General features: G+C 47.1%; 10 protein-coding genes across 10 annotated transcripts; 8 read left to right on the top strand and 2 right to left on the bottom strand.

Annotated features, from left to right (window-relative positions):
• The first annotated feature begins 69 nt into the window (after positions 1-69).
• Positions 70-2,035, top strand: EDB82DRAFT_558633 (uncharacterized protein). The gene is made up of 3 exons (XM_065609709.1): positions 70-446; positions 512-514; positions 573-2,035. The coding sequence occupies exons 1-3, from the start codon at positions 358-360 to the stop codon at positions 2,011-2,013; spliced, it is 1,533 nt and encodes a 510-aa protein (XP_065464006.1). The 5' UTR covers positions 70-357; the 3' UTR covers positions 2,014-2,035.
• Positions 2,036-2,048: 13 nt separating this feature from the next.
• EDB82DRAFT_245953 (uncharacterized protein) lies at positions 2,049-3,613 on the bottom strand. The gene is made up of 3 exons (XM_025727677.2): positions 3,107-3,613; positions 2,341-3,051; positions 2,049-2,289 (listed from the first exon to the last, which is right to left on the bottom strand). Exons 1-3 carry the CDS (start codon positions 3,330-3,332, stop codon positions 2,135-2,137), a joined length of 1,092 nt encoding a protein of 363 aa, XP_025582120.2. The 5' UTR covers positions 3,333-3,613; the 3' UTR covers positions 2,049-2,134.
• A 903-nt stretch (positions 3,614-4,516) lies between these two features.
• On the top strand, positions 4,517-6,589 carry EDB82DRAFT_546869 (uncharacterized protein; the record flags this gene model as incomplete). The annotated part of the gene is made up of 6 exons (XM_025727676.2): positions 4,517-4,572; positions 4,627-4,722; positions 4,780-5,616; positions 5,664-5,750; positions 5,801-6,340; positions 6,394-6,589. The coding sequence occupies 6 exons, from the start codon at positions 4,517-4,519 to the stop codon at positions 6,587-6,589; spliced, it is 1,812 nt and encodes a 603-aa protein (XP_025582119.2).
• Positions 6,590-6,777: 188 nt separating this feature from the next.
• EDB82DRAFT_245927 (acyl-CoA N-acyltransferase) lies at positions 6,778-7,596 on the top strand. The gene has a single exon (XM_025727675.2). The coding sequence runs from the start codon at positions 6,966-6,968 to the stop codon at positions 7,503-7,505; it is 540 nt and encodes a 179-aa protein (XP_025582118.2). The 5' UTR covers positions 6,778-6,965; the 3' UTR covers positions 7,506-7,596.
• EDB82DRAFT_506952 (glycoside hydrolase superfamily) lies at positions 7,584-9,702 on the bottom strand. Its single transcript, XM_025727674.2, has one exon. The coding sequence runs from the start codon at positions 9,523-9,525 to the stop codon at positions 7,681-7,683; it is 1,845 nt and encodes a 614-aa protein (XP_025582117.2). The 5' UTR covers positions 9,526-9,702; the 3' UTR covers positions 7,584-7,680.
• A 199-nt stretch (positions 9,703-9,901) lies between these two features.
• EDB82DRAFT_506950 (general substrate transporter) lies at positions 9,902-11,902 on the top strand. The gene is made up of 3 exons (XM_025727673.2): positions 9,902-10,602; positions 10,658-11,259; positions 11,313-11,902. Exons 1-3 carry the CDS (start codon positions 10,033-10,035, stop codon positions 11,719-11,721), a joined length of 1,581 nt encoding a protein of 526 aa, XP_025582116.2. The 5' UTR covers positions 9,902-10,032; the 3' UTR covers positions 11,722-11,902.
• Positions 11,903-14,149: 2,247 nt separating this feature from the next.
• Positions 14,150-15,281, top strand: EDB82DRAFT_506948 (transcriptional regulator PAI 2-type). Its single transcript, XM_025727672.2, has one exon. It carries the CDS (start codon positions 14,245-14,247, stop codon positions 14,983-14,985), a length of 741 nt encoding a protein of 246 aa, XP_025582115.2. The 5' UTR covers positions 14,150-14,244; the 3' UTR covers positions 14,986-15,281.
• A 1,574-nt stretch (positions 15,282-16,855) lies between these two features.
• Positions 16,856-18,926, top strand: EDB82DRAFT_506946 (uncharacterized protein). Its single transcript, XM_025727671.2, has 3 exons — positions 16,856-17,082; positions 17,137-17,539; positions 17,587-18,926. The coding sequence occupies exons 1-3, from the start codon at positions 16,913-16,915 to the stop codon at positions 18,748-18,750; spliced, it is 1,737 nt and encodes a 578-aa protein (XP_025582114.1). The 5' UTR covers positions 16,856-16,912; the 3' UTR covers positions 18,751-18,926.
• Positions 18,927-19,463: 537 nt separating this feature from the next.
• Positions 19,464-19,961, top strand: EDB82DRAFT_558628 (uncharacterized protein; the record flags this gene model as incomplete). Its single annotated transcript, XM_065609708.1, has 1 exon — positions 19,464-19,961. One exon carries the CDS (start codon positions 19,464-19,466, stop codon positions 19,959-19,961), a length of 498 nt encoding a protein of 165 aa, XP_065464005.1.
• Positions 19,962-22,595: 2,634 nt separating this feature from the next.
• Positions 22,596-25,091, top strand: EDB82DRAFT_448608 (uncharacterized protein). The gene is made up of 7 exons (XM_025727668.2): positions 22,596-22,697; positions 22,750-22,869; positions 22,924-22,995; positions 23,044-23,166; positions 23,214-23,542; positions 23,597-24,504; positions 24,559-25,091. The coding sequence occupies exons 1-7, from the start codon at positions 22,642-22,644 to the stop codon at positions 24,916-24,918; spliced, it is 1,968 nt and encodes a 655-aa protein (XP_025582111.2). The 5' UTR covers positions 22,596-22,641; the 3' UTR covers positions 24,919-25,091.
• Positions 25,092-25,300: the final 209 nt, after the last annotated feature.

Here is a 25,300-nt window from a genome sequence, read left to right as displayed (position 1 = left end):
TTTCTCGTATTAAACTGCCATTCTCCATAATTATCTCTATACTCCACTCCTCGCACTCTCCGACGGTATCAAGGCTGTCGTGGCTGTGTCGGTACATTTGGCAGGGGTTAAAGAGATCAATTTCCGCGATTTGACTGGTGTTTTTTGCTATAGCGGAATTGAAAAGGCTAACAAGAGACGATTCTGTTACCACATTGAACTGAAACTCACAGAGATCTGTGCTTATTGGCTGCTAAAACGAACGGCTCAAGCCCTGGAGAATTGGCTATATCAACGTTCTACTCTCCGTCCCGCCCCAATTCTTGATTTCCAATTGGTAGTCTCGTGTTCAACTGAGTCTCTGAGTATACCGCCACAATGGCAGCCAATAAACCTCTCGCGATTCGAGTCGGAGGCAAATTCAAGCGTGCTTCAGCACCTAAAAGCAGAAAAGGATGTCTCACCTGGTAAGTTTGATAGGTTGTCGTCTTATTTCTCGTAAAAAAGACTTACTGACCACCATATTCTATAGCAAGTAAGTATAGACAATCTGCGAAACAAGTTTCCTATAAGACTCATACCGTCTTCGATAGATTCCGACATTTAAAATGCGACGAAGCAAAACCTGTTTGCCAAAGGTGTCAAGACGACAAGATGAAGTGCGACGGTTACCTTCCTCCAAAGCCCAGAGCTTCTAAAGGATCCAAGAAAAAGAAGGAGCCCCAATCACAGGCTGTCGCGATTGTCAATCCAACTTTGCAGCATTTCGATCAGACGCCGATATTGACAAACCCCGAGAGATTATACCTCCAACACTTCCTCCACTGGACCGTCAAGCAACTCTCAATTTCATCCAGCGCCACGAACTTTTGGTTGTGTTATGCACTTCCCATGTCATATCAGTTTGATGCTATCAGGTATAGCATGATTGCAGTGGGTGCTTCCCATCGAGCATTCATGTCCCATTCTCTTGGCTTTGGGCGTCCTGAGTATCTGCAACGCCCCGTCATACAGCACTACAACAAAGCCATATCGTCTATCCTACCTATCATGTCATCTCCAAAGCAGTGGGACATACACTGTATCTTGATCTGTTGTATGCTCTTCATGACCTGCGAAGGACTTACTGGTCGTTATGACGAACTCCTAAAGCATCTTGCCGCTGGTGACATGATACTGCAATCACTTCAAGATCCTACTACACACGAGGAGTCCACCATGACGAAGAAGCTAGTTGCCATGTTTTCTCAACTTTCCCCTGAGTCATCTGACTTTATGAAAGATCCCACTCTATCTGGTATCCAGAAGTGGTGTTCCAAAGATGTAAAGCATAGCGTCAACGACACGGACCCGTTCGAAACCCTCGATGAAGCTTCATACGCACTACACCAGCTGCGATTTCTTCACGATTTCGCACCCCACAACCCCCACAGAGAAAACGGCGAGGCGAATGATAAAGCCTTCCAGCAAATACTCAAACAATGGGAAGAGCGCTTACAAGGTCTAGCCCAGCACGGTATGTTGCATTGGACGGATGAAGAAATGTGGCAGTTCCAGAATCTTCGACTTCGTCAACTTGATTTTCAGATGCATATGGATTCTTACGAGGATGAAGAATGGACAAATCCAACAGACCGACCTTTTTTACCTTTCTTGAAAACTGCCGAACTGGTAGCGGCGCCTCTGATAGATATGGGTCAGCCTACATATTCCTTGGACGGATGCCTTGTCTCAGGTCTTTCATTTGCGGCGTTCGCGGCGCCGGATGAAGCTATGAGAGAACGTGTCCTCAATCTGCTTGGAAAGCTTAATCATCGAGAAGGCATCTACGATAGTAACGATGTGGCTGAGATGCACGCGCTAGCGGCAATGGATATGGGCGAAAATGGACCTGACGGTTATGACTCTGATGGTGAGTCTGTGTATGATGAACTCGATCCACCATTAACGTCGCCTATTGGAATACCAATCATGATTGAGGGGCTGGCCCGTAAGGCTGGGGTCACAAGCAAGCGCTTAGAGTGCTATTCATAGACCAGACCGTTTAATAAACGTGGAGGAACTTTTATCAATCATTGATTCCATTTCGGCGTCTGTATACTATTTTATAAACATGCTATATATCGAATAATCATTATATCTATCCTATCTTTTATTATTCCTTCGTCCTCAACGCCTTGGTTCTAGAAAGGCTGTTAGGGTCCAAGTAAGGCTTCTCACCAATACCAACAGCACGATGACCCTCTCGCGGACCAAGACCATCATAATCATTAGTGGCGCTATGGAATGCGCTGCGATTATCCCAGAATGCTACACAACAATCAGCTTTTGCTTCAAAACTTGTCACGTTTGATTACTCACCGATATCGTTAGGGCTTCTCCATCTAAAGCGCACCTGCAAGTCGTGATTCTCTTCAATTCGTCTGTAGAAAGACTCGAGTAGCTCTCTACTCTCGCGAGCACTCAACTCGTTGATACGCTTGGGAAAGTTGCCCACTGCGAAGAGCGACTTCCAGCCTGTAACAGGGTTTGTCCGGACCACGGGATGGGAAGTCTGGAGCGCATCGCCGATATTCTCGGGATGACCACGCGGCTTCTCGTAAATCTTGAAATGATCAGGACGAGCATCCCGGGCCTTGAGAAACCCTTCACCCGAGAATGTCGCAGTCAAGCCTTCAAAGAACTTTTGGTACGGATCGCTGTATCGATCATATAGCTCGTATCCCGAAGCCCAGAGCGTATCACCACCACCGGATGGAAGCGTGGTTAGGCGCAGACTTGTGTAGTCCGCTGGGTACTCCTCAAACTGAATATCGCTGTGCCAGCTGGCAGCGCCTTGCTTGCGGTCATCTCTGTCTTTTTTGTCATGGAAGAAGTGAGATTGGGATGAGATGACGCTGATTTCATTGTCTTCTACACCAAACTCATTGCTGCCGTTTAGAAGAGGGTGAATGTGAAGGCTTGATTCTGACGGCTTGTTGGTGAGTTGGCCAAGACGGTGGACAAGTTCCTTGTGGAGGTCATCCGTGAGATTATCTTGGGCACGGAAGAAGACGACTCCTCTTTCGGAAACTAGTATATAGTTAGGCAAGGGACGACAGTGGGATTTACGGCGCCTGTGACTCACTGGTAATGGCAAGATCACGGATCAGTTCATCTGCATTCTTTGCATTGATAATATCGTCAACAAGGTTGACAGTAGGGTATTCACGTCCGATGACGGGCGTGGACTCTTCAAAGTTGAACTTGTCAAGTGCCCCCGAAGCCTTTAAAGGCTCTGGATATTTGTTTGCTTGAAGGCTGATCGGGACAGTGCGTTGTGCCTGTGTCTCTGTAGTAGTGGTAGTCGACATGCTGGCTAGCCGATTGTAAGAGTTGCTTAGTTGTGATGTCCAGATCAAAGGAATCTATGCCTGAACTGCTATGATTTATAGTACTTGCTAGTTTCAGTTCCTCGGGGAAATATGATGGCACAATCTGTCATATCTGTTGCGACATGCAACAGCAACCAGTTAAACCACATCAAGGCCGACGAGATCCGACAACGGTGAAGAGTCGTGACGCTATCTTCCTTGCGCATTGTCGCAGGTTCTGGCACCATCAAGTCTTGAGACTATTGGATGAAGAGAATGGGGCCTTGTTGACGCTCGTACGTCTTTGTGCGATAACAATTGACTTACCGCGCATCGCTTGGTTTTAATTATGGATTCCTACATCTCTAAACTATATCGGGCATCTGATTAATTAGTTTCGTGTCGTCGGTATCATCGGTTTCTCGGTCAAGTCGACCTCGCATTGGTTGAACTGCATAACTAACGATGGCGTGCGAATACCCCAATATTAGATGCTATCCACTTTGTCACCCCGTGCTTTTGTTGCGAAATCCGGGGTGAATCATTAAAATCACGTAATGATATGTCGAGAGCTTTGCAGGATTGTGTGTCGTCTTTTCATTACAACCGTTTTTGCTTTGTTGGGTGTTTAATGAAGGGAGACGCGTGCGAAAAGAATCCTTGTCTTTCATCGAAAATAATTGATGCCGTAGTCAAGTATGATCGCAACATTAGGGATAATCAAGATCTAAGTAGAATCAATTAGAGTGAAAGTGTTGACATGATGTAACTACTGTTTATACCATTGTCGTGGCTTTTTGTGGAAAATGTCATATAAAATTCATGACACAATAAAGGTATGAGGGTAGGCAAAATGCTTGATTGACTGCAAGTGACCAATCTAATCTCACTCACTACGTATTGGCATCAAGATAAGATAACATGACAGGTCCACTGGTGGCAGACACGTGAGTGACGCGCTCGTCGCGACATCCGGCTCAAGATGCTTCTCCGGAGCTTGTCCCGAGAATGCCGGTCCGACCTTCCGAAATGACGGCTCCAGGCCTCAAATTCTTCCGTTATCGATAAACAATCGCAGCGGGCCTCGTTCCAGGCGGGAAAGATCCGCTAGTCTCCGCCGTAACTTCCGCCCGCCATCCGCAAGAGATTTTACCATGAGTGTGACACACTCACCCCAACGAGGCATGGACTCTGCAAAGCGGAAGCGAGCCGCCAAAGCTTGCAATTACTGTAGAAAGAGGTATTGGCTTCTTTTGATCATTGGACGATGTCGTTTATGCTGATGCTCTTGTAGAAAGAGGAAATGTGATGGACGACAACCAGTCTGTACGCTATGCGAAGAAGCAAATAACTCGGAATGCGAGTATCGTGATGAAGGCAATGAGAGCAAGTATGTTATTTACATCGAATTGTCATTGAGGTGAGAGATCTATGCTAAATGACATAGACGCATTGCAATCTCGGTAGACAGAGTCGATGAAATCTTTGACCGCCTTGAATCTCTCGAATCGACATTCCAATCCGCCTTAGCAAGACAACAAGAGAAAAGTCCAGTCCCAACACCATATTCCATCCCCAGACCTGCTGAGGCCATCAGCCCAGAAGATGGCATTATCGCAGCATCGTCAGTTCACTCAACAGGTCCTGGGACGCAAACATCATTATCGCAATTCGCCAACAACAATGTCTTCAACACCACAATGGACATACCCCTGTCCCATTCTTCGACGACAGGGAATCTACTACGGTCAGCTCCCGCAAAGGCATTGCTAGGTCACTATCCTCCTGATTTGTTTCTTCATATCGAGTTGAGACGCCCGGTTCCTGAAGGATTGAGATTGAATGCGACACCGACTAGTCAGATCGATATCCCTTTACTGTCTCCGAATGAGACCGATCATCTCGTCCGCAACTATTTCCAACTGGTGCATCGATTCCATCCTATCCTCGATCAACGAGCCTTCTACGAGCTGTACGATCGCATTCTTGATCGCGGACCACAGCCGGACCTTCCTTCAGCTTTGGTGCTTGTCGTGTTAGCTCTTGGTACTGTCGCGGCCGAGACACCGAATCGCATGGACGCGTGCTGGAGTCCTGGAATACGATTCTTCACGCCAGCTGTGCGACTACTGCTGACCGAGTCTTTGGGTTCCTTTGGTGGTGATCCTCTTCTACCCCAGGCTTTGTACCTAGCTGCTTTGTATTACAGTTACTTGTCACGGCCTTTACTCGCATGGCGGTTGGTACATATGGCTTCTACTGACGTGCAGCACTATTGGATCAGGTAAATTAACTCTTCGACAACCAACAGCGGTGCTGATTAAGATCCAGATCCGAGAAACTATTACGAGACGGCCAAGGCGGGTCCCAAGACCAGTCTATCCTGCGTGTCTTTTGGGCTATCCTTGTACTTGAATGGTGAGCCATCGCCTCATCATTCCATATCAACGTCTCTCTAACCGGCACAGTGATATCCTAGCAGAACATCATCTCCCTCGTAGCGGCATAGAAAAAATCGTTGATAAACTTCCCTACCCATGGTCTGATGGCCCTTCCGAACCCTACATGCACCGCTGGCTGGCCGACCTCTCATCCCGCCGACTCCTCAATCGAATCCACTACGTTCTTTACGCCGAAGCCGAGCCAGGGACAGGAGACCCAGCAGACAGTTCCGAAGAAACACTGTCCAGCCTTCCGAATCTAGCCCACGAGCTAAATCGTCAGCTGGGAGCGTGGTATCATCTCCTTCCTCATAGCATCCGACCAAATCTGGACAGTCCACCGATCGGTATTGATGATACCATGGTGTCTATACGGTACCACACTACTGGAGACATCATCTACAGACCGTTTCTGTACCAGGTTTGTGCGCTAGCGCCAGGGACGTCGCCGAACCCAGCAACTCTTGAGAATGCTAGACAATGTCTTGTGCATTGTCGTAGGTATCTCAACGCCGTGGAACACGCAGTTCACGCACCAACGGCCTCTTTGGAAAACCTTCTGCATGGGTACGTAAAACCTCTCACAGCTTGAGACGTCGATCACTAATGAGATCAAATAGAACAATGGCTGTTGTGTTACTCCTCTCATTCGCCGCCTTTTCAAGACTGGATGCATTGAGAGTCCCAGATTTGAACCAATTGCAGGACAAAGGCATCAGGATCTGTGAAAGGTGGGCGTTTCCAGGGTCGAGCATTGAGCAGATGGTTGTCATTTTGCGCGCCCTGCGAGCCAAATGTATAGATACAGGTGGATGATGACTATAAACCAGCTCCAAAGCATCCGGTCGCATTGCCGGTCCCGGAAATAGTCAATCGAAAGGCGAACAATTGACTCCCAGATTTGACAATAAGGGCGCGCACTAAAACTTCGGTAGCGGGGCCGAGAGAATGTGGCAAGATCCTTCTGGAACATCCAGGCTTTGACAAGATCTCTCTTGCATTCCCTGTTTTTAATTGGACTTCAAGCCTAGATCATTAAAATACTCGATCTCCTGCACTAGCCAAGTTCTTTTGTCACCGTGCTGTAAACTCTTTCAGAGCCTCTTCCGCATATTGGCTGCTGGTCAAGTTGGCATATCCATACCAGTTACTGCAGATCCTCCCTTCGAAAACATCCCAACCACACACAAAAATGACTGGTCAATCATCAAAACCTGTCGATATCCGCCTGGCCACTCTCTCAGATGCCAGCCACATCGCAGAACTCGGCGCACGTGTCTTCGCAGTCACATTCGGCCACTCGGTCGAGCCTCACGAACTAGCAGCTTTCCTCGAAGAATCATACACAACAGAAGCAATCACAAATGATATCAATAGCACAGATAAAGACGTCATTGTCGCTACCAACTCCGACGATGAGCTTGTGGGTTTCGCGTATCTTACCCGGGGAAGCACTGAGCCTTGTGTAGAGGACTTGGACATGACTGTCGAGTTACAGAGGATATATGTTGACCTCGACTTGCACGGTACTGGTGTTGGAAAAGTGTTAGAGAAAACCATTGAAAAGATGGCGAGGGATCAAGGGTTCAAACATCTCTGGCTCGGGGTGTGGGAAGAGAATCCCAGGGCGATCAAGGCGTACGAGAAATGGGGCTATAAACAGGTTGGAGACCATGATTTTACGATTGGGTCTGTGGTGCAGAGGGACCATATCCTGGTCAAGTCGTTGTAGCATGGATATTGAGGTGTTAGAGGGTTGAAACATAAGATTGCAACTTCGAGGTGCGAATCCAATCAAGACAACATAGATCGCTTTCATTTAATATTTATCGAGAATATGTGTTTGGGTTATATATCTACTTCTACTCAATCTAAAAACGCGTATATCTTATACACTTGTTTCAGTTTTAACCTTGGCGGTCAGTCCCCTCTATTTTGCGACGTCCAACAAGCCCTGTCCACCGAGCACGAAGAGCATGGGCTGCACTCTTGGGTCTGCGATCCCTGGTAAAGATACCCTTCTTGTTTCCGTCAACTCTAATGATCATGGCCGATGTCTGGAAATCAGCAAAGTTCCACACGTGCTCGCCAACGATATTATCAATGCGGTCAAAGACGCGGTGATACATATCCAAGAAGCGAACCTGATATTCCTCTGTCCATGGAACATCACAAACGGTGTGCAAGCCTGCGACTGTGTCGGTACCATACTCGGTCATGATTATAGGCTTGGCAGCGTAAGCTTCTTGCCAACTGCGCAGCTCAGCTTCAAGGGCAATTTCTGCGGCTTTCAGGTTACCTGTCTGTGTGTACCAGCCGTAGTAGCGGTTCATACAGACTACATCAAACAGGTCTGCGATACGGTCTGTGTCTGGCTTGGAGTGGATCATGTGAGAGTAGCACATGGGTCGTTTCTGACTGTCCAGTGAACGCGCCAATGTGACAAGAGGTTCAAAGTATTCTCGGCTTCCTTGCTCGCTGGCCCCAGGCTCATTTGCCAGCATCCACATCACGACGCAAGGGTGGTTCTTATCCCGGCTGATAAGCTCGCGGATAGCCTGTTCATGTGAAGCCTGGGTTTTGCTACTCATTGTCTCTGGGGAGAATGTCGCAAGTTGTTTATTGCCAAACATACCCGAAACGATATTAAGGTTCAGACCAACGGCAGCCGTTTCGTTGATAACAACAACGCCGTGCCTATCAGCATACTCCAGAACCTCCTCTGCATAAGGGTAATGGGAGGTCCGGAATGAGTTAGCACCGATCCACTTCATCAGACGGTAGTCATGTATCATATAAGATGCGTCATAACCACGTCCGCGAACAGGTCCGTCCTCGTGTTTGCCAAAGCCAGTAAAATAGAACGGTTTCCCGTTGATAAGGAAGCGGCCATCTCGAACCTGAACTGAACGGATGCCTACGGAAAGGTTGTATGAATCGAGAATCTCGTCCTGATCACCGTGTACGAGTTGAGCCCGAAGTTGATAAAGGTATGCAGCACCAGGTGCCCAATGTCTAGCGTTCTTGACCTCAAGCTTGCCCCGGGGCTCATTGGCCTGGCAAACAGTTGTCTCCTCTTCGTCGTCGAGCAGGATGCGCCATCTTGTGCCAGTTTGCAGATCGCCAGAGGTTTGGATGTCAAAGTCGACAATGCCAGTGCCGTCTTCAAGTAGGTCAGTGACGACACTAACATCATTGATGAAGACCTCTGGTACCGAATAAAGCCAGACAGAGCGTGCCAGTCCAGCGTAGTTGAAGAAGTCGTGCTGGTAACTCTGTTTCCGTGTTCCATCGCTTTGAACCTCAACGCGACCTGGAGGTATCGTCTCCCAAGTGAGTTGATTGTTTACCGCAACTGTAAGACGAAACTCCGACCCTGGCTCGACAAGTCCAGTGAGTTCGATCTCAAACGGGGTGTAACCGCCGATATGCTCGACGACAAACTTGTCGTTGACGTAAACTCTACCGTGGTGGGTTGCAGCGTCTACGCGTAGAAAGAAACGTTGGAGTGTAACCCAGCCGCGGGGAATAACTGCTTGACGCTGATAGTAGACCCAACCGACGTGGTCACGAATGGTCTCATCAGCAAAGATGTCGTTATAACTGGCTGGTACAGGTACTTGAAGCTCTGGCGAAATTCGCCTCTTCCATGCTTCCTCGGTCTCGATGTCATGAGAGTTGGCTAGTGCAAAGTTCCAAACACCGTCTAGCGATACGAGGTCGCGAGCTCTGTTGGCTTGTGGTCGTAGCATATTTGTCGTGTTGTGCTATTAAAGGGGAATTGATGTTACTTCTTGATCACTATGTTATAGAGATCAGTTATAAGTGACAGTGAGTGCAAAATTGCCTCGGTTTTATTTGCTGCTAATTCCGAAACAATTGCCGTGTAAGAGGGGAAACGTGATTGTCATTGTTGTCGTCCACATCCCGGCGGCTTTCTCACCGAAACACCAGCCAAATCAATCCAAGAAAATATTCCCCGCCGCATTGAAACCTCAAATCGTTAAATAATTATCTCCACATCCCGGAAGAGGTTGCAGAAAATCAAGATAGGCAATAATCGTGGGGTATGGCGGGGAAGACTTTTCTGGGGAACCTCGTGAAGATCACCCAGATTGCATTAATCTCTGTGGGGCCATCTGTAGGGTCTCAGTCTTGGAATACTTAAGAAACAGTAGACACCTTTGTATTGATCGAATCTGACTCTCCAGTCTCGGTAGTCATCTCTCACTCAAGATCTGACTCCATATTATTTCATCATGACTCTCTCCGGGACCAAAAATTCATCTTCTGTCCATGTCGAGCAAGCTCTGCCGCAGCATAATGCTGATGCAGAGAAGCCATGGCAGGCCCTTACCAAATATCCCAAAGTCTTTCTTTATGCCGTGCTTATCAACATTGGTCCTCTTCTCTTTGGCTACGACATGGTCATCATTGGTGCTGTTTCATCACTAAGACAGTTCAAAATGGACTTTGGTGAGCCTCACGGTGAGAAGTGGGTTATTCCAGCTCTCTGGATTGCTCTTTGGAACAGTTTCCTCCAACTTGGTGCTGGTTCTGGCGCTATATCTGCGGGAGTTTGTCAGGATCGTCTTGGCAGACGAGCCACGGTATTCTTGGGAGGTCTGCTTGGCTGCGTTGGCGCGGCTCTGTCGTTCACATCGTGTATGCCCGATACCATGCTGAACCGTCGCATCTCCTTTATGATGGCCAAATATGTGTTGGGTGCCTCTTGCGGTCTTCTCATGTCAGCTTGCCAGACCTGGATTTCTGAGACAACTCCCAAGCATCTTCGTGGAGTCTTTCTTAGTTTCTATGGCTTCAATGTGGTAAGCAACTACTAGAAACACACCGAGGACCGTTTCTCTAATAATTCGTTACTAGTGCTTTGGCCACTTGATCGCCATCGCGGTTGTATTTGGTGGATCCAATGGTGTCACTCGCGACTCATACCAGATCCCATTTGCTAGTCAATGGGCCTTTGGGGGTTGGGCTATGCTTGTCGCCCTAGTCCTCCCAGAGAGCCCTGTCTGGCTCGCATCCCGCGATCAGATTGATAAGGCACAACGGTCTCTTCAAAGGCTCGGCGTGCCCGAAATGCTCGCACAGATCATGCGGACCCTCGAGGAAGAGCGTGGTCAGAATGCCTTGAATGAGGGCTTCCCTACCTACCGCGAGTGCTTCCGCAACACTGACCGTCGTCGTACGTTTCTTGCCATGTTCCTCACAAGTATTCAACAGTGTATCGGCATGTCTCTCATTGCCAACGCTGCCTACTTCCTCACAATGGCTGGCATGTCGTCTCGATACTCTCTCATGGTCAACTTGATTGGCATCTCGTCAACCATGGTCGCAAGTATGATCTCGTGGTACACAATCCCCCGTTACGGCCGCAGGAGGATGATTCTCATCAGTCACTTCCTTGACAATGCTGCCTGGTTGGCCATGGGTATTGCCGGTTGTTTCTCGACTGGGGCTGCAAAATGGTTTGTACTTTTATCTGCGATTCTTCATCATATGTGCTGACCATGTAATAAAGGATGGTTGGCGTAGGCCTCGTCCTAGTCGGCTTCTTCAACAGTTTCGGAGTCGCTAGCGCCGTACCCGTGCTCCAATCCGAAGTCTCATCTGTCCGGCTACGTTCCAAGACGTCCGGTATTGCCTTTACCTGGCAGTCCCTCAGCATGTGGGCTTTCAACTTCTTTACTCCGTACATGTACAACACAGATCAGCTGAACTGGGGAGGCAAGATTGGATTCTTCTTCTTTGGGCTGGGGTCCATATCCTTTGTCGTGGCATGGTTTGCTATTCCCGAGACCAAAGGCAGGACCTTTTCGGAGATTGACTACCTCTTTGAGACTGGTGTCAAGCATCGCATGTTCCATAAGACGGTCATTGGCAGTGGTGAGATGGACGATGATGAAGGCGGAAAGTCTAAAGCATTTTAGATGGATTTAGAGTGATGTCAGTTCGGATTCATCATCGGATGAGGACTCAAACCGGTGTTCAAATGGCATTGGAAGGATGAAAACTCTGGAGACTGCAGTACACGATGTTAGTTGAGTAGTGTTGAGGCATTATGTTTCGCCACAGTAAGCCGTAACTCAAATCCTGTTATTGTTCGTTTACCATTTTGCATGTTCTTGCGATCTTAGCTTCTGTTTTCGCATTCATAGTGAATAGTCCTCTCTTGTGTCATAACTCCACCGTGGTCCTTGGGGGTAGGCTAATTCACCAACTGACATAGCAACATATTTATATCACTACCCGTTTTAGGCTATCACAACCTTAATAGTTAATGGTAACTCGATTTCAGACCTCGCCATGGTGCAATATCGCTTGTACTGATGTGTCTGTTGAGCTCTTTGGAAACTCATTACGGCGGTATTAGTGTGGCAGGCTCAATAGAGCAACCAAAACCCAACACGCAGGTCGAGCCTATAATACATTGTCATGGTATGAATGAGCGTGGCACAGGCAATCGTTATATAACCCAAACTCTGCGACAACTCATCTGGAAGGTATCTATGTGCATGCTGAATAGAGGTTGCTTGAGCCGCGGCATCCAAGTGTCGCTGTGAATGCCGATGTTGACACAGGTGTCTGTTGCAGGTGACAGCTGACAATGTTGGTTGACCATACATTGGAAACAGCCTAAATTAGCTGTTCAAGAGGTTAGTCCGATCTGGGTAATTATTGGACAGCTACGGATATACGGGAACGAAATTGGCAGGATGGAACAGTGGTTCAAGTTGTTGGTCTTGAAACGGTCCTTGGAAAACGAGAATTTACTGAAGAAATAGATGATTGATCACCTTGACATTCTAGGTTGTCTCTTTTCCCAACAAGGGTCAGTCATTGTGCTTGCGTTTTCAGGTCCAGAATAGAGTTGCCCGGATTCATACCGGGACAATCCTTCATGCTAAGTGTTTTGAATTCAGTCTTCTAGAATAAACTTAACATGATGATTGTCGCAGATGAGGCTAGTATCAAGACCGTCGACGTTGATGTGCTTCAACAACACCATGACATGGCAAAACATAGCCGGGATTTCGGAAAGTGGAGGCTTCGGGATTTGATAGTCATATGTCCATGAACATATGCAGGCGTTGGTTGACGATGAATGTCCCGAAATTCACACGTCGGACTTCACTCCGATTTAGTTGGACCCCTGCTTGCTGTGATATCGACGTCGAAAATAGTGGTATTGCAAGATGGAGATCTCGATACGTAGGCAGCATGTCATGGGATTCTATCTCCTCAGTAAAAGGGTTTGTAAGCCAAGACAATTGCATGAGTCAATATTACTGATGGCTACCTATTTCTCAATTTGTGTTGTTATTACTCATCCTATTCCATGACGATATGGAAATACCCAACTCTCAGAAGGAGATCATCTGGTCTCTTTCTCAAACGTGCTACTTTAGTGATACTGGGAATGGTCTTCCATATCGCATAACCGTAATAGTGAAACGTTGATCTTCGGCCGTATCAAGTACAACAGAAGGAACTGTCTGTTGTTCTAATAGAAAGGTGCAAAACATAAAATATAATGAAGCTTAAGGACCTAATGCGCAGGTGTACGAGTGGAATCTCTCCGCCCCCTTCAGGTTCTTCTGAGAGTCTGAGCAAATACTCATACCAATCTAAATCAATCATATTTGTGTATTCAACACAGGCTTAGAATGAGAACTTTCATGGTTCTAGGGGGAATTTTGGACCGCACTTGCTGCTAGTATATCTGATAGGGTAGGTAGTGGGCGGCCATTATTTCGAGAGAGAAAATAAACGCCTTCAAAGAAGACAACTGGCTTTGAAGGAAGAGAAGCCAATGGAATTGTTCGAGGTGATACCGTTTTCCCTCTCTTACTGAGATGAGGAACAAAGGAATGTCATTCATGACTGCAGCCGCTTGTTCGCAAGAGTGACCAGCTCGGAACATCAGTTGCCACGTCAATGGTTCGGTTAATAGAACGAATGAGGTACAAGATGTTAATCAGTGGTTGGTAGACAATTATGTGCGCGGTCATCATATCTGGCTTCTAATTATCAGACTGTAGTCTTCTCTCGATGCCACTCAATTATATATGTGCTTTTAGCTATTGTGGTGGTTGCAGATACTATCCTAGACCCTATCTATTGCTCGAACTGCAGTACAGGTCTTCGGAGGAACATCCGAGAGAAGACTATGCAGTGTCTCCGATAGGGCGTTGGTCAAGCAGCGAATGATCAACATGTTGCACCTGATTCGTTGCTGTTGTTGCTGAGAATGACTCCAACTTTGATTCGCTAGTCACGACCGGCCCGGTCCAGACTTTTGGATTCCCAGGGAGTCATTTAGAGTGGCGGCCCGCTTTCTCCGCCAGGGCTTTATTATCCACGTTTTCCACTGACTACAACGGCTTTACACAAGATATCTAACCATTCACCAATTAAGCTTAAAGACAAAAATATCCCAATAAAAGCCAATCATGTATATCCGCCCCACTCACGCCGAGACAGACCTCCGTGTCCTTCGTCGTCTCATCCACGAAAACCCACTCGGAATGCTTACAACCGGAATCAAATCCTCAACACACTCGTTTTTACAAAGCAGCCATATTCCATTCCTCCTCGATGTTCAAGATGAATCAAGCGAAACCGAACTTGGTCGTTTAAGAGGTCATCTGGCACGACAGAACCCACAGAGCAAAGCCATGATAGAGCACTGTACCTCGAACCCTGGACTCAAAAGCTTTCTTGAGGACGAAGTTCTTGTCATTTTCACCAAGCCCACACATCATTATTTAACGCCAAAATTTTATACCGAGACGAAACCTGCTACAGGCAAAGTTGTGCCTACATGGAATTACGCTGCAGTGCAGGTCTACGGGAAAGCGCGAATATACTACGAGAATAACGAGGAGACATCAAACTTTCTCGGCAAGGCTGTTTCAGATCTCACAGATAATAGCGAGACGAAGATCATGGGTTATACAGGTGGCGATAGACCTACACAGTGGAAGGTCACGGATGCGCCTGAGAAGTATGTTGAGTTGCTCAAGAGGAATATTATTGGGATTGAGATCGAGGTGACCAAGCTGGAGGGCAAGTTCAAGATGAGTCAAGAGATGGGAAAGGGCGATCAGGATGGAGTTATTAAGGGGTTTGAGAGTTTGGGAACTGAAGCTGGCGATGATATTGCCAAGATTGTTCAAGAGCGTGGGAGGTGAGAATTGTTAATGTGGTCTGGAAGGCCATAGCTTTCGAAAGGATTATGAAGGGCAGATAAACAATCCATACCCCAGCAATCAGACAACATGGAAATGTATCAAGCGATGTCTTGTAGAATCTGAGAGTGGGTTACACAAATTCTGACAGCGATGACTCCCAAACAGAAGTTCCTGCGACTCCATCTCATACGGATCCTGGAGCTCGGTTACTCCAAGCATAGATTGATTTGTCAGTTCGGCTATCTTGTGTCTATCAACTTGAGCAAATAAAAGGTTGAGTTGTCAGTCTATCGGCCCTTTCTTAATTAATTGATCATCCCCATCGTCAACTGATACCTGTGACGCGTGTTCGCAGATTGACGACAAGCTGTGGTAGACGAACGGAAGACTCGGCAGTGGCATCCAAGGTAAACTTCTTTAGAAAAGGCAAAGACTCATGATGTGGGTTGATACAAGGTGTTGAACTAGGGGATTGGAATTCTCCGAAGCCCGATAGATGACATGCCACAGCACACACCGTTCATAAACTCTAGTGTTGATTCAGATTTGAACAGTTTAAAATATGGTTAATTCGAGTTGTTTGGATTGGAAGAAATGATTGAGCACGTGAGATATAAATATGTATTACATGATGAATAGAACCAATTGCAGAATCAATTCTCTATGCCTTGAATGTAAAACTGGTTTCCAAAGGGCTGAGGTGAAGAGGGTGGTGGCAGGTCAGCTTTAGCACCAAAGGGATTAAACACCGATGACGCCGTGGCTGTGGGAATACCGGGCATTGGGTAAGCGGCTGAAGGAAACATGCACTCGATGGTATGTTCATTCTTGATGCTGACAATACGAGACGGAGTGTCTGGAGGTCTGGGGAATAGCGGAGAGAGCCGTGGAGAAATGGAGAAAAAAATGGAACAGAGGCATATTTCGGCCGAGGCAGGACCGTTCGGATCTTGGCCTTGACATGTCAAGAAGAAAAGAAGAATATCCAAGACGGGTAGAAGAATATGTTTCGGTCAAGGATCAGCAGAAGTTGGAGAAACAAGACTTGGCGTCATTGCTACTCATGCCAAGATTTGAACGGGGTGATCGGCAAACATGACTTGGCACGAGTACCAAGAGATTTAACGATGAAAGTCTGGGGTAATTGAGAGACTTCACAATAGAGGGACAATACCAAATGAACCAGTACCAAGAACATAGCAGTCACTACATGCGTGTTAATTATTTATTACACTGACGAACAGGATAACAATAAATGACATGCCTTGTGTATGACTGCCAATGTAAATCTCATCTCGTCTTGAACATAACCATTTCTTTGACCGGATCTCTCGGGTGTCGTCATTAAAAAAAGGTCCAGTAGGTTCTAGTCTAGTCTGGCAGGGATCCCCAGGTCCTGTACCAACGCTGCTGCAACCTACAACCCCCCCAGCCTGTCACTCTCAAGCCTCAAGGCACCAAAAACAGCCCAAATCGGGCACTTGTTAACCTATCACTGTCTTCACAATACGCCATAGAATTGATCCAGACTCGAATTGCATCACATTCTATCGTCATATCTACCAACAATAATGTTTGCAAAACTTACCGTTGCAATCCTTCAACGTTAGCTCAGATATTTCCCCAGCTTTTGTAACCCCGTGGGTGTCAGAGCTATGCTTCTCTCGCAACCCCACAGACCAAAATGGGACGGACCGATTTGATGGTCTCGAGACCATCTACACTCCAGTTATTCCTTATTGGACAGTCTCTTCATGGCCTGACATCACCGTCATCCCTACAGACGATGCACAACGTCATAGGCACGACTCGAGTATGTATTTATTTATTTATTCACGACCTACCGCTCCCATTCTACCAACTTGAACATCACTAACATTGTTCATCAAGCCTACAATTGGCTTAACAGGCCTAACTACTGCCCATCATGGCGCCATCTTTCATGACTGTTTATTTCGATGACCAGAATCCCAACTCAGAAAAGGGCAAGGAAGCTGGTGCTCGTCGGTCCCTAGCTGGACTCGACTATTCGCCCTTGCCTCGTATAACCGGAAGATCCTTTCTTCTCGCGACCTTTGTCTCTATGGGTGGTCTCCTGTGAGTCGCATTGTCTCATCCCATTATCCACACCCGCAAGCTAATGCACTGCAGCTTTGGCTATGATACCGGCCAAATCTCCGGCTTCCTCGAGATGCCAGACTTTCTCGACCGCTTTGCTCAAACCAACAGCGATGGAACCAAGGCATTCAGCACCGTACGCTCAGGTCTGATCGTCGCTCTTCTTTCCATCGGTACTCTCATCGGCGCTCTCGTCGCTGCACCTGTATCCGATCGCATCGGTCGCAAGTACAGTATTTCTGGCTGGACCTGGATCATCGCTATTGGCTTTATCATCCAGATCTCGTCCAACCGAGACTGGGTGCAGATTATGATGGGTAGATGGGTCGCCGGATTGGGAGTTGGCGCTTTGTCGCTTTTGGTGCCCATGTTCCAGGCCGAGACTGCTCCTCCATGGATTCGAGGTGCCATGGTTTGTTGTTACCAGTTGTTCATCGTGAGTTGTTTCTATCCCGAATAACCAACATTGACTAACAAAGACAGACAATGGGTATCTTCCTAGCTGCATGCTTCAACTACGGCACAGTCACCCACCAGCGCAACAACTCAGCAAGCTGGCGCATTGTCATCGGCCTCGGCTGGGTCTTCACCCTCATTCTGGGCATCGGAATTCTCTTCCTTCCCGACACTCCTCGATTCGACTACCGCAAGGGCAAAGTCGACCGCGCTCGCGCCACCCTCTGCAAAGTCTACGGCGCCACACCTAACCACTGGGCAATCCACACGCAGATGGAAGAGATCGAATCCAAGCTTCGTGCAGAGAGCCAGATCAAGGGAAACCCTGTCAAGGAGTTTGTACAAATGTTCAAGGCGCCGCGCATGGCGTACCGCATCTTCCTCGGCATGGCGCTCCAGATGTTCCAACAGCTTACGGGTGCCAATTACTTCTTCTACTACGGTACTACCATCTTTGCCTCTGTCTCCATTGACAGCTACAAGACACAGATTATTCTCAACACCATCAATTTCTTGGTCACGTTTATCGGTTTGTACATTGTCGAGCACTTCGGTCGTCGCAAGTCTCTTATTGCAGGAAGTACCTGGATGTTTATTTGTTTCCTCATTTTTGCCTCTGTTGGCCATTTCTCGCTCGATCGCGAAAACCCTTCCACAACCCAGGGCGCAGGCGTTGCCATGATCGTCTTTGCCTGTCTCTTCATTCTCGGATTCGCGACGACCTGGGGACCTATGATCTGGACCATCATGGCTGAGATCTTCCCTTCGCGCTACCGAGCAAAGGGCATGGCTCTTGCTACTGCCAGCAACTGGCTCTGGAATTTCCTGCTAGCATTCTTCACACCATTCATCACAAAAGACATTGACTTCCGCTATGGATACGTCTTTGCTGGATGTAACCTTCTCGGTGGACTCATCGTCTACTTCTTCGTTATCGAGGGCCAAGGTCGCACACTTGAAGAGATTGATACTATGTATCTTGAAAAGGTGAACCCCATCAAGAGTTCCAAGTGGGTGCCGCCTCCTCCCGAGGAGATGTCGAGGATTCGAAAGCAGGCTGGCACGGATATCGAGACTGCTGTTCACGGTGGTTCGAGTGATGATGAGACTCTGGCACGTCCTTCGGGTGTGACTGATGGCGACCACGGGCACAGGAAGGAGGAGAACGCTGGAGCTACTCACCGCGAGTAGAGGGATTATAATGAAACTGGATGATGACGATGAATGAGTGTCCGATGACAAGTTTCAGATTGTATAGTACCTACCGACCCATGAAATACCATCAAAAAATAATGTACACATTTAAAGGTCCCCGAAGTGTTTGCGATGCACGTAAAAGCCCGTTTGTACTGTAATGAATCACAGTATGCCAACCTAGACAAATAATGGTTACTGGTGGCATCCTCTATCTCGCCTTTCGAAAAATGTATGCTTTTTACTTCCAATGATTTTCGATCACTGTCAAAATAATGTGTGAGCCCAGCTTTCCCACAGCTGCTATTGTTCTTAACGACAGTCTGGGTCACTTGGCGGCAGTTGGCAGTGGCGGAGCTACTACCTCCAGCTTCTGCTTTTAATGCAACAAGTCTGGCCTATTCACCATGTTCGAAATTCCCCGCTGTTTAGACAATGGACCTGATTATGGAATTGACCAAAGGCGGGCCTAGTATGGCTTTTTACGGCTAATCACTCCCTCTAAAACTATTGACGATGCAGAAACAATGTTAATCGTGCCCTCGATGTCACAAAAGATTCGCTCTCCACTGCCCTCCTAAATAAAATTACAAAACTTCCTTCGAGATGCCGAAATACTTTCCCCTTCACAAGACCCAACATCATCCGAGCTTCCTCCCGAGTATCTTCTATCGAATCTGCAGCATCATAGCGTACGACAAACCGCCACCATGTGCAAAACGTCCGCATACTTCACCCGTTGCGAGACTTGCAAGCAGGACATCGATCACTGCCTCAAGGTTGATCAAAATTGCAAGAACAAGAACCGCGGCTTGCCCTACTGCAGCATCATTTACCCCGTCAACATGAACATCGATTGGGTTGACTGGACTCACTGTCTCCCCTGCACTATCAAGCGAGGTATGCTTGATGACCGAATCCAGGCCACCATCGACCAGGAGGCCAAGGAGATGGCAGAGCAGCCTCCGCCCAAGACTGAGAGTGATGATACACTCATCATGAAGCAGCTAATCGACGATATCGACAACCGGGTGAACATGGAGAAACATGGCCGTGTCGAGAACTGGCTTGACGGACATCCCAACGTTAAAGCTGGTGAATGGTTTGACGAGGTTGAGGAGGACGTCATCGAGGAGGAAACTGGAAGTGACCGTGGACGCGGACGTTCTCGTGGTCGCGCTCGTGGTCGCGGCCGACGTGGTAACTAATGAGGTACTGCGCAATCCTGCAAGCGAGGCGACATATGCCATTCGGCACTACTGTCGACGCATGATATCTGTGAGTCTGTTCTTTGTCATGTCTCCCCGTTGAACGTCTGCTAATATCTGCAAAGATCATCAAACATTCACACCCTTTCTCGAGTAGTATCGCCAACACATGAGTTTCTCAGTTGCCAGCCTCTGAGCTTGGTACGGTTGATAGCGATATCACCAAGACGTCTCGTCCGGGCAAGCGTGGGATGGGGATATGGAAGCAGGGAAAGTCATGAATGAATGAGGGAATAGTCACCGATATACGCTCAAACAGTACCGTTAGAGATCTGTCACCATAATAGCAAAGGCTGACTATCTTCAATATTCCACCCTCTGAACTCTGTACAAAAGCTTTAAGACATGTCATGACATGCTTGTAGTGCCAGGCCGTACCGGGCACTACATCTGAATGACACGACATCGCCAATTGAACAGGAATGCAAGTAGATACATAGCTACAAGCAGTACCATACGATTGCCGGCACCAATATGGTCGATCCGTGATCAGTGTGCTGGGACAAAGGAGGCGGACGAGAAAAACAATTGGTGAACAAGAAACGAAGTGCCTGGGCCAACCGCCCTTTGAGATTGTGAAGTGTTCATTGTGACGTTTATTTGAACATGCCTCTACCCTGATTAAAAATTTGCATTTCTGTGCTCGATAGTTATGGACAGATGTCTCAAGGTTCCAGAACGTCAAGGCTGGCTTTGCTGTTAAGAAGGTTAATAAGACTTTCGAGGCACAACGAATTACGAATACCTAGCGTTCATTCAAAGTTCATGTTCTGAGATAAGCGCATCGCTGAATCTATTTTTCATTGCGGAATTTCTGCGTATAAGTACAGCTTGCTTCCCATGTCCAGTCTGTTTTTGAACACAATAACCACTATCCATAAGCCATCCACTCAACACAACAAAGACACAAAATCTCGGAACAACTCAACATGTGCAAACAAAGAAAAGAGAAATGGGTTTGCAAATATTGCCAAAAGCCCATCAAGGAACACACGTACTTGATCAATAAATGTAAAAGCCAGTCGGATATAGGCATCTGCCGGGAACAGAGAACTATAGACTATGAAACGATTGATATGTATTATCCTGGGTGTACGCTATGTGATCAGCCGCGAAAATGGCCACCAATAGATTTGGACAAGGAAATTAGACCTTGGATGTTGAAGCGCGAATAGTTTCTGAAGAATAATAAGAATCAGTCGTTGTTTAAACTCTTGTTCTGTGAACTTTGTGAACAACAAACTCTGCCAAAGTGACTATAAATCACATTGCCCCTGCCCTGCCATTTGCACGTTATATCCCAGCTTCCACCAAAACCAGTTCCAAAACACCAGAAATCTTCAACCACTCGCTCCAACGCATCAGCAATAATTCGACAACCCAATCGTTCGATATGTGTCAAACCGTCGAAACCAGATGGATGTGCGCGGGATGTTCCCAGTCCATCCTGGATAGGAGCTCGATCAAACGTCCTTGCAATGCATACAAGAAGAAAGGGATCTGCACTGAGGCGACAATAACTCTGGTGGAACACAAGTATGTGGAAGATCCTGATTGCGAGATTTGCAAGAACTTCAACAAGGATAAAAACGAGAAGGAAAAGTCACGAATTTAGGAGAGGGGCCTTCGATGGGTTGATGGATACTCGAGGTGACCGGTTGATGTTGACGCAGGATCGTCAAGCAACAGCATGGGTATCTAGCTGGTTTTTGAATGAAAAGACACTTTTGCTCCAATTTACACGGTTTTCTTATACTGTTAGTGATTCTCGCCAAGCTCTGCATGATGATGGGGGATTAACTACGCGAAAGTGAAACAATCAGACCGCCAACAAATCTGATTTACGTATGATCAAGATTTAGATACGAAAGGGCGACTAAATATTCATAATTCTCTCCCATCTACAATAAGCCAAAGTGTAATACAGCCAAGAACTAAATCATACATTTACAAAACTAAACAAACCATGTATTGGGTAGTCCAAACCAATCTTCTTTGCGATCGATGCGATTATCTCATTTTAACCAAGAAATCCATCAAACGCGCATGCCCGTCTTTGAAGAAGAACGGAAAATGTAGCGGTGATATTAAAGAGGGGAGTATTGATGGACAAGTCAGCTCCTCGCAGTGCAAAAATTGTGGAAAGATAAATGATGACCAGGGTTTTCGCAATTGGTTTGATAGCAAACTAACAATTGCTTGAAAGTAGGAGAGTTCAAGGAATACAGACCCAGGCAGTTATAAAAGACAATATGGGACTTGAAAAAATATTCATCGAGTTTAAAAAGAAAATAATCAAGACATAGTTAGTTAAATAACATTCGTATTGACTTTCGTAATATGGGTGTGCTTGTTCGGCACAAGGTAAGTTGTTTATGTCGGGATCGAAGCCGATCAAGTGACTCGGTATTCAATATCCATAATCTTATCTCTCTTATCTCGCTATCTAGCGAATCATATCCCTCTACAGTCCTCTGAACTAACCTGATCCCGATCAATGACCGAGTTTCTCGGCCGACATCGAGTAGATCATCTTCAGCTCCCGCCCGGAATTTATTTTACTTTTCATGTCCCGGAATTCCGAACCCTCACAATCATCCTCGCCTAATTATAAACACCCATGCCACGAACAAAGACGCGTGAACCACGTGTGAGACGTTCCTGCGAGCGCTGTCGGTAAGCCACTTAACAAGATTCATTCGAGAACATGACAATTGACGATTGTTAGTCAGAAAAAGATCAAATGTCCTGCTGAAAAGCCGGGCTGTTCGCATTGTCGTATTGCGAATGAGATTTGTACTTATCTTCCTCGCAACCATGTCAACAACAGCCACCCAAGACCCATTTTGTAATTATCTATATCAAAACAACGTCGAGTCCATATAGGCTAAAGATTTCTTAGCAGACCCCTCAAAGCGCAACAGAATGGTATCTCACCAAGTACATCGGCTGAATCTTATAGTCGCGAACCTGAGTATGCTGCTCGATATCTTGTGGAAAACCATGGCTGATCACATTCTAGATCTTTGACGCAAAGAGGCGATGGCCAAGATGTCAATGGCTGGCATAGTCGAGCCGGCTCATCAAATAGCATTCACCAGCAGCTACCTCCGATAACAGCCATGCTGTCTGATTCTCCATCATGGTAAGACACCCAGCCTCATACTCCATCCATTACTGACAAAAGAACAGGTCACCGGCAAATCCAGAACCGCCAGTAGATCTGCTTAGTGATTTCGTAGGCGCTTACCGTGAAAGGCTCTATTTTCAACCACTTCCACTCTTCGATCCACGACGTCTCCAGTTGAAGATTGGCACATTACCGCATTACCTCCGATGGAGTTTCCTGGCCCTCACCCTTAATTTTACGAGTCATAACTTCTACTATGGTCTTGAGGCAAAGGCGATTGAGTACTACACTACTTCCGCGCGGAGCATAGTCGTTGATATGGCAGCTGAGGGACTTGCGCAGCTTGAGGTGATGCAAACTCTGTGTCTGCTCGCTCTTTGTGATCACATCGGTAAGTCGCTTCCGCGCATTGTATAAAGACAGCTTTTGACACGGCGGAACCTAGCCGGAAAGACATCTCGGGCCTGGATGATGGTTGGAATGGCAGCAAAACTCGAAGCTCTTCGACTATCCCACTCAAAGACTGATGCCAACTCTCGGCACCCCGACGACGCAATCTCAAGGTGTCATTGGAGTATTGCAATCCTGGAGAGTACCTTCATTCCCAATTGTAACACCCTGTCCAACATAACAGGCGCCCCAGCGTATCCTAAAAGCGTGTCGCGTCCAACGCCACTGCATTCTTCCCATGGTATGAAGAGTTACTGTGCCGACTTGACTGACGCGTACGAGGGGAATATTCAAGACGTCGGGGTTAACGCGACATGCCTCGGGTACGTCTCAGTTTGGGGGAGCATTATATCTTATCTGAGAGATATCCGAAACGGAGCCAACGAGTATCCATGGTTAGCAACTTCGAAACATAGTCAACTCACTGTCAAGTTGTACGAGCTTGAGAACATCACATCGCACAGACATCTCATCCGCAACGCGCCTTTCCCCGATCAACCGTCGGAAGATTTGAGTGAGCATCGAGAATACTGGGCACCGTGGGTATCGTTCCAAATAATGATGCACGCGACCCAAGCCGTTCTTAACAATCCCTTCGTTCAACTCGTCGCTCTCCGGAGAGCTGGTCGCAATTTCCAACCACGATCTTTCCTACAAAACACAGTTGATCAAGCGCTGTTCCACGCAGAATGGGTTTCCCGACTGGTTCAAATGTGCGCAGATCGGCAGTTCGAAGTCAACGACCCTTTGATCGGACAAGCTGTTGCTGGCTGCGTATCAATATTATGGATCTTCCAATTCGCCAGGGATCGGAAAGTGTCAGAGAAGGCAAAGGAGAATTTGATAACTTGCGAGACATTCTTAGGACACTTGGCAAGGAAGTGGCCTCATATCGCCGAAAAGGTAATTCCTTATCATCCCTCATCGATATTTCTTTCTAACTGGATCGAATTATAGCTCGAAATTCTACGAACCCTCAACGTCAAAGTAGCAAAGCAGCAACAAACACCCCAAGAGGACGAATCGACCAGCGCAACTATAAAGTTCGAACCTGACATGATGTGGGAACTTCTTGATCCTGCCATGTCGGGCGTTGATTGGGCCAACTTGTGTAGTGCGGCAAAGGAGAAAGGCTCTCACGCGACAACGAGTGCTACAATACGAGTTGCCACAAAGTTTGTGCATCCCATCAACAACGAAGTCGAGAGCGCGCCGGTGCCAGACCCTGAGCATAACTTGTTTGATTTGGAAGATATTTATGGCGAGCCATTTTTGGATCAGTTCTTTTCGGATTCTTTGTTAGTCAACATTTCGTAGGTAGTTTAGTACATATGGAATCCCGTCCATTTACTGTTGTGATCCTCGACACTACCCACAGTCAGCACATCAGATAACGCTCGTGCTTCCAGTGGCGTACCAAAAGCTGTAATGCAGGAGTGAAACATTGAGAGACATCACAATTGGTAGTTTTTGGGACTCTAGCTACTGGGTAGCAGAAAAGTTAGCCTCCTAAGTCTCAGCGTATAAAAATAAGTAATCTGAGAACTATAGCCTAAGGGTCATAAAGTGACCTACTAATTTCGTCTCTTATGCTTCCAGCGGTCAATTTTTCTGATACCCTGAGGTCTGGCTGAGCTGAAGCTCACTGCAATTAGCCAGAATTGACTTCAGCTTAAGCAGTGGCGTCGGCATTAGCGCG

The sequence above is a fragment of the Fusarium venenatum genome (assembly GCF_020744135.1).
Source record: "Fusarium venenatum strain MPI-CAGE-CH-0201 chromosome Unknown EDB82scaffold_3, whole genome shotgun sequence".
Taxonomy (NCBI): domain Eukaryota; kingdom Fungi; phylum Ascomycota; class Sordariomycetes; order Hypocreales; family Nectriaceae; genus Fusarium; species Fusarium venenatum.
This window is presented reverse-complemented; position numbering and strand designations above follow the sequence as displayed.

Coding starts and splice junctions, on each gene's coding strand:
- EDB82DRAFT_558633 (XM_065609709.1), top strand. CDS start 358: ATGGCAGCCAATAAACCTCTCGCGATTCGAGTCGGAGGCAAATTCAAG.
- EDB82DRAFT_245953 (XM_025727677.2), bottom strand. CDS start 3,332: ATGTCGACTACCACTACTACAGAGACACAGGCACAACGCACTGTCCCG. Junction 3,052..3,106: donor CCGTGATCTTGCCATTACCA/GTGAGTCACAGG, acceptor ACTATATACTAG/TTTCCGAAAGAGGAGTCGTC. Junction 2,290..2,340: donor GAGAAGCCCTAACGATATCG/GTGAGTAATCAA, acceptor ATTGTTGTGTAG/CATTCTGGGATAATCGCAGC.
- EDB82DRAFT_245927 (XM_025727675.2), top strand. CDS start 6,966: ATGACTGGTCAATCATCAAAACCTGTCGATATCCGCCTGGCCACTCTC.
- EDB82DRAFT_506952 (XM_025727674.2), bottom strand. CDS start 9,525: ATGCTACGACCACAAGCCAACAGAGCTCGCGACCTCGTATCGCTAGAC.
- EDB82DRAFT_506950 (XM_025727673.2), top strand. CDS start 10,033: ATGACTCTCTCCGGGACCAAAAATTCATCTTCTGTCCATGTCGAGCAA. Junction 10,603..10,657: donor GTTTCTATGGCTTCAATGTG/GTAAGCAACTAC, acceptor ATTCGTTACTAG/TGCTTTGGCCACTTGATCGC. Junction 11,260..11,312: donor TCGACTGGGGCTGCAAAATG/GTTTGTACTTTT, acceptor CATGTAATAAAG/GATGGTTGGCGTAGGCCTCG.
- EDB82DRAFT_506948 (XM_025727672.2), top strand. CDS start 14,245: ATGTATATCCGCCCCACTCACGCCGAGACAGACCTCCGTGTCCTTCGT.
- EDB82DRAFT_506946 (XM_025727671.2), top strand. CDS start 16,913: ATGGCGCCATCTTTCATGACTGTTTATTTCGATGACCAGAATCCCAAC. Junction 17,083..17,136: donor GTCTCTATGGGTGGTCTCCT/GTGAGTCGCATT, acceptor AATGCACTGCAG/CTTTGGCTATGATACCGGCC. Junction 17,540..17,586: donor GTTGTTACCAGTTGTTCATC/GTGAGTTGTTTC, acceptor TAACAAAGACAG/ACAATGGGTATCTTCCTAGC.
- EDB82DRAFT_448608 (XM_025727668.2), top strand. CDS start 22,642: ATGCCACGAACAAAGACGCGTGAACCACGTGTGAGACGTTCCTGCGAG. Junction 22,996..23,043: donor TCTTATAGTCGCGAACCTGA/GTATGCTGCTCG, acceptor ATCACATTCTAG/ATCTTTGACGCAAAGAGGCG. Junction 24,505..24,558: donor GGCCTCATATCGCCGAAAAG/GTAATTCCTTAT, acceptor ATCGAATTATAG/CTCGAAATTCTACGAACCCT.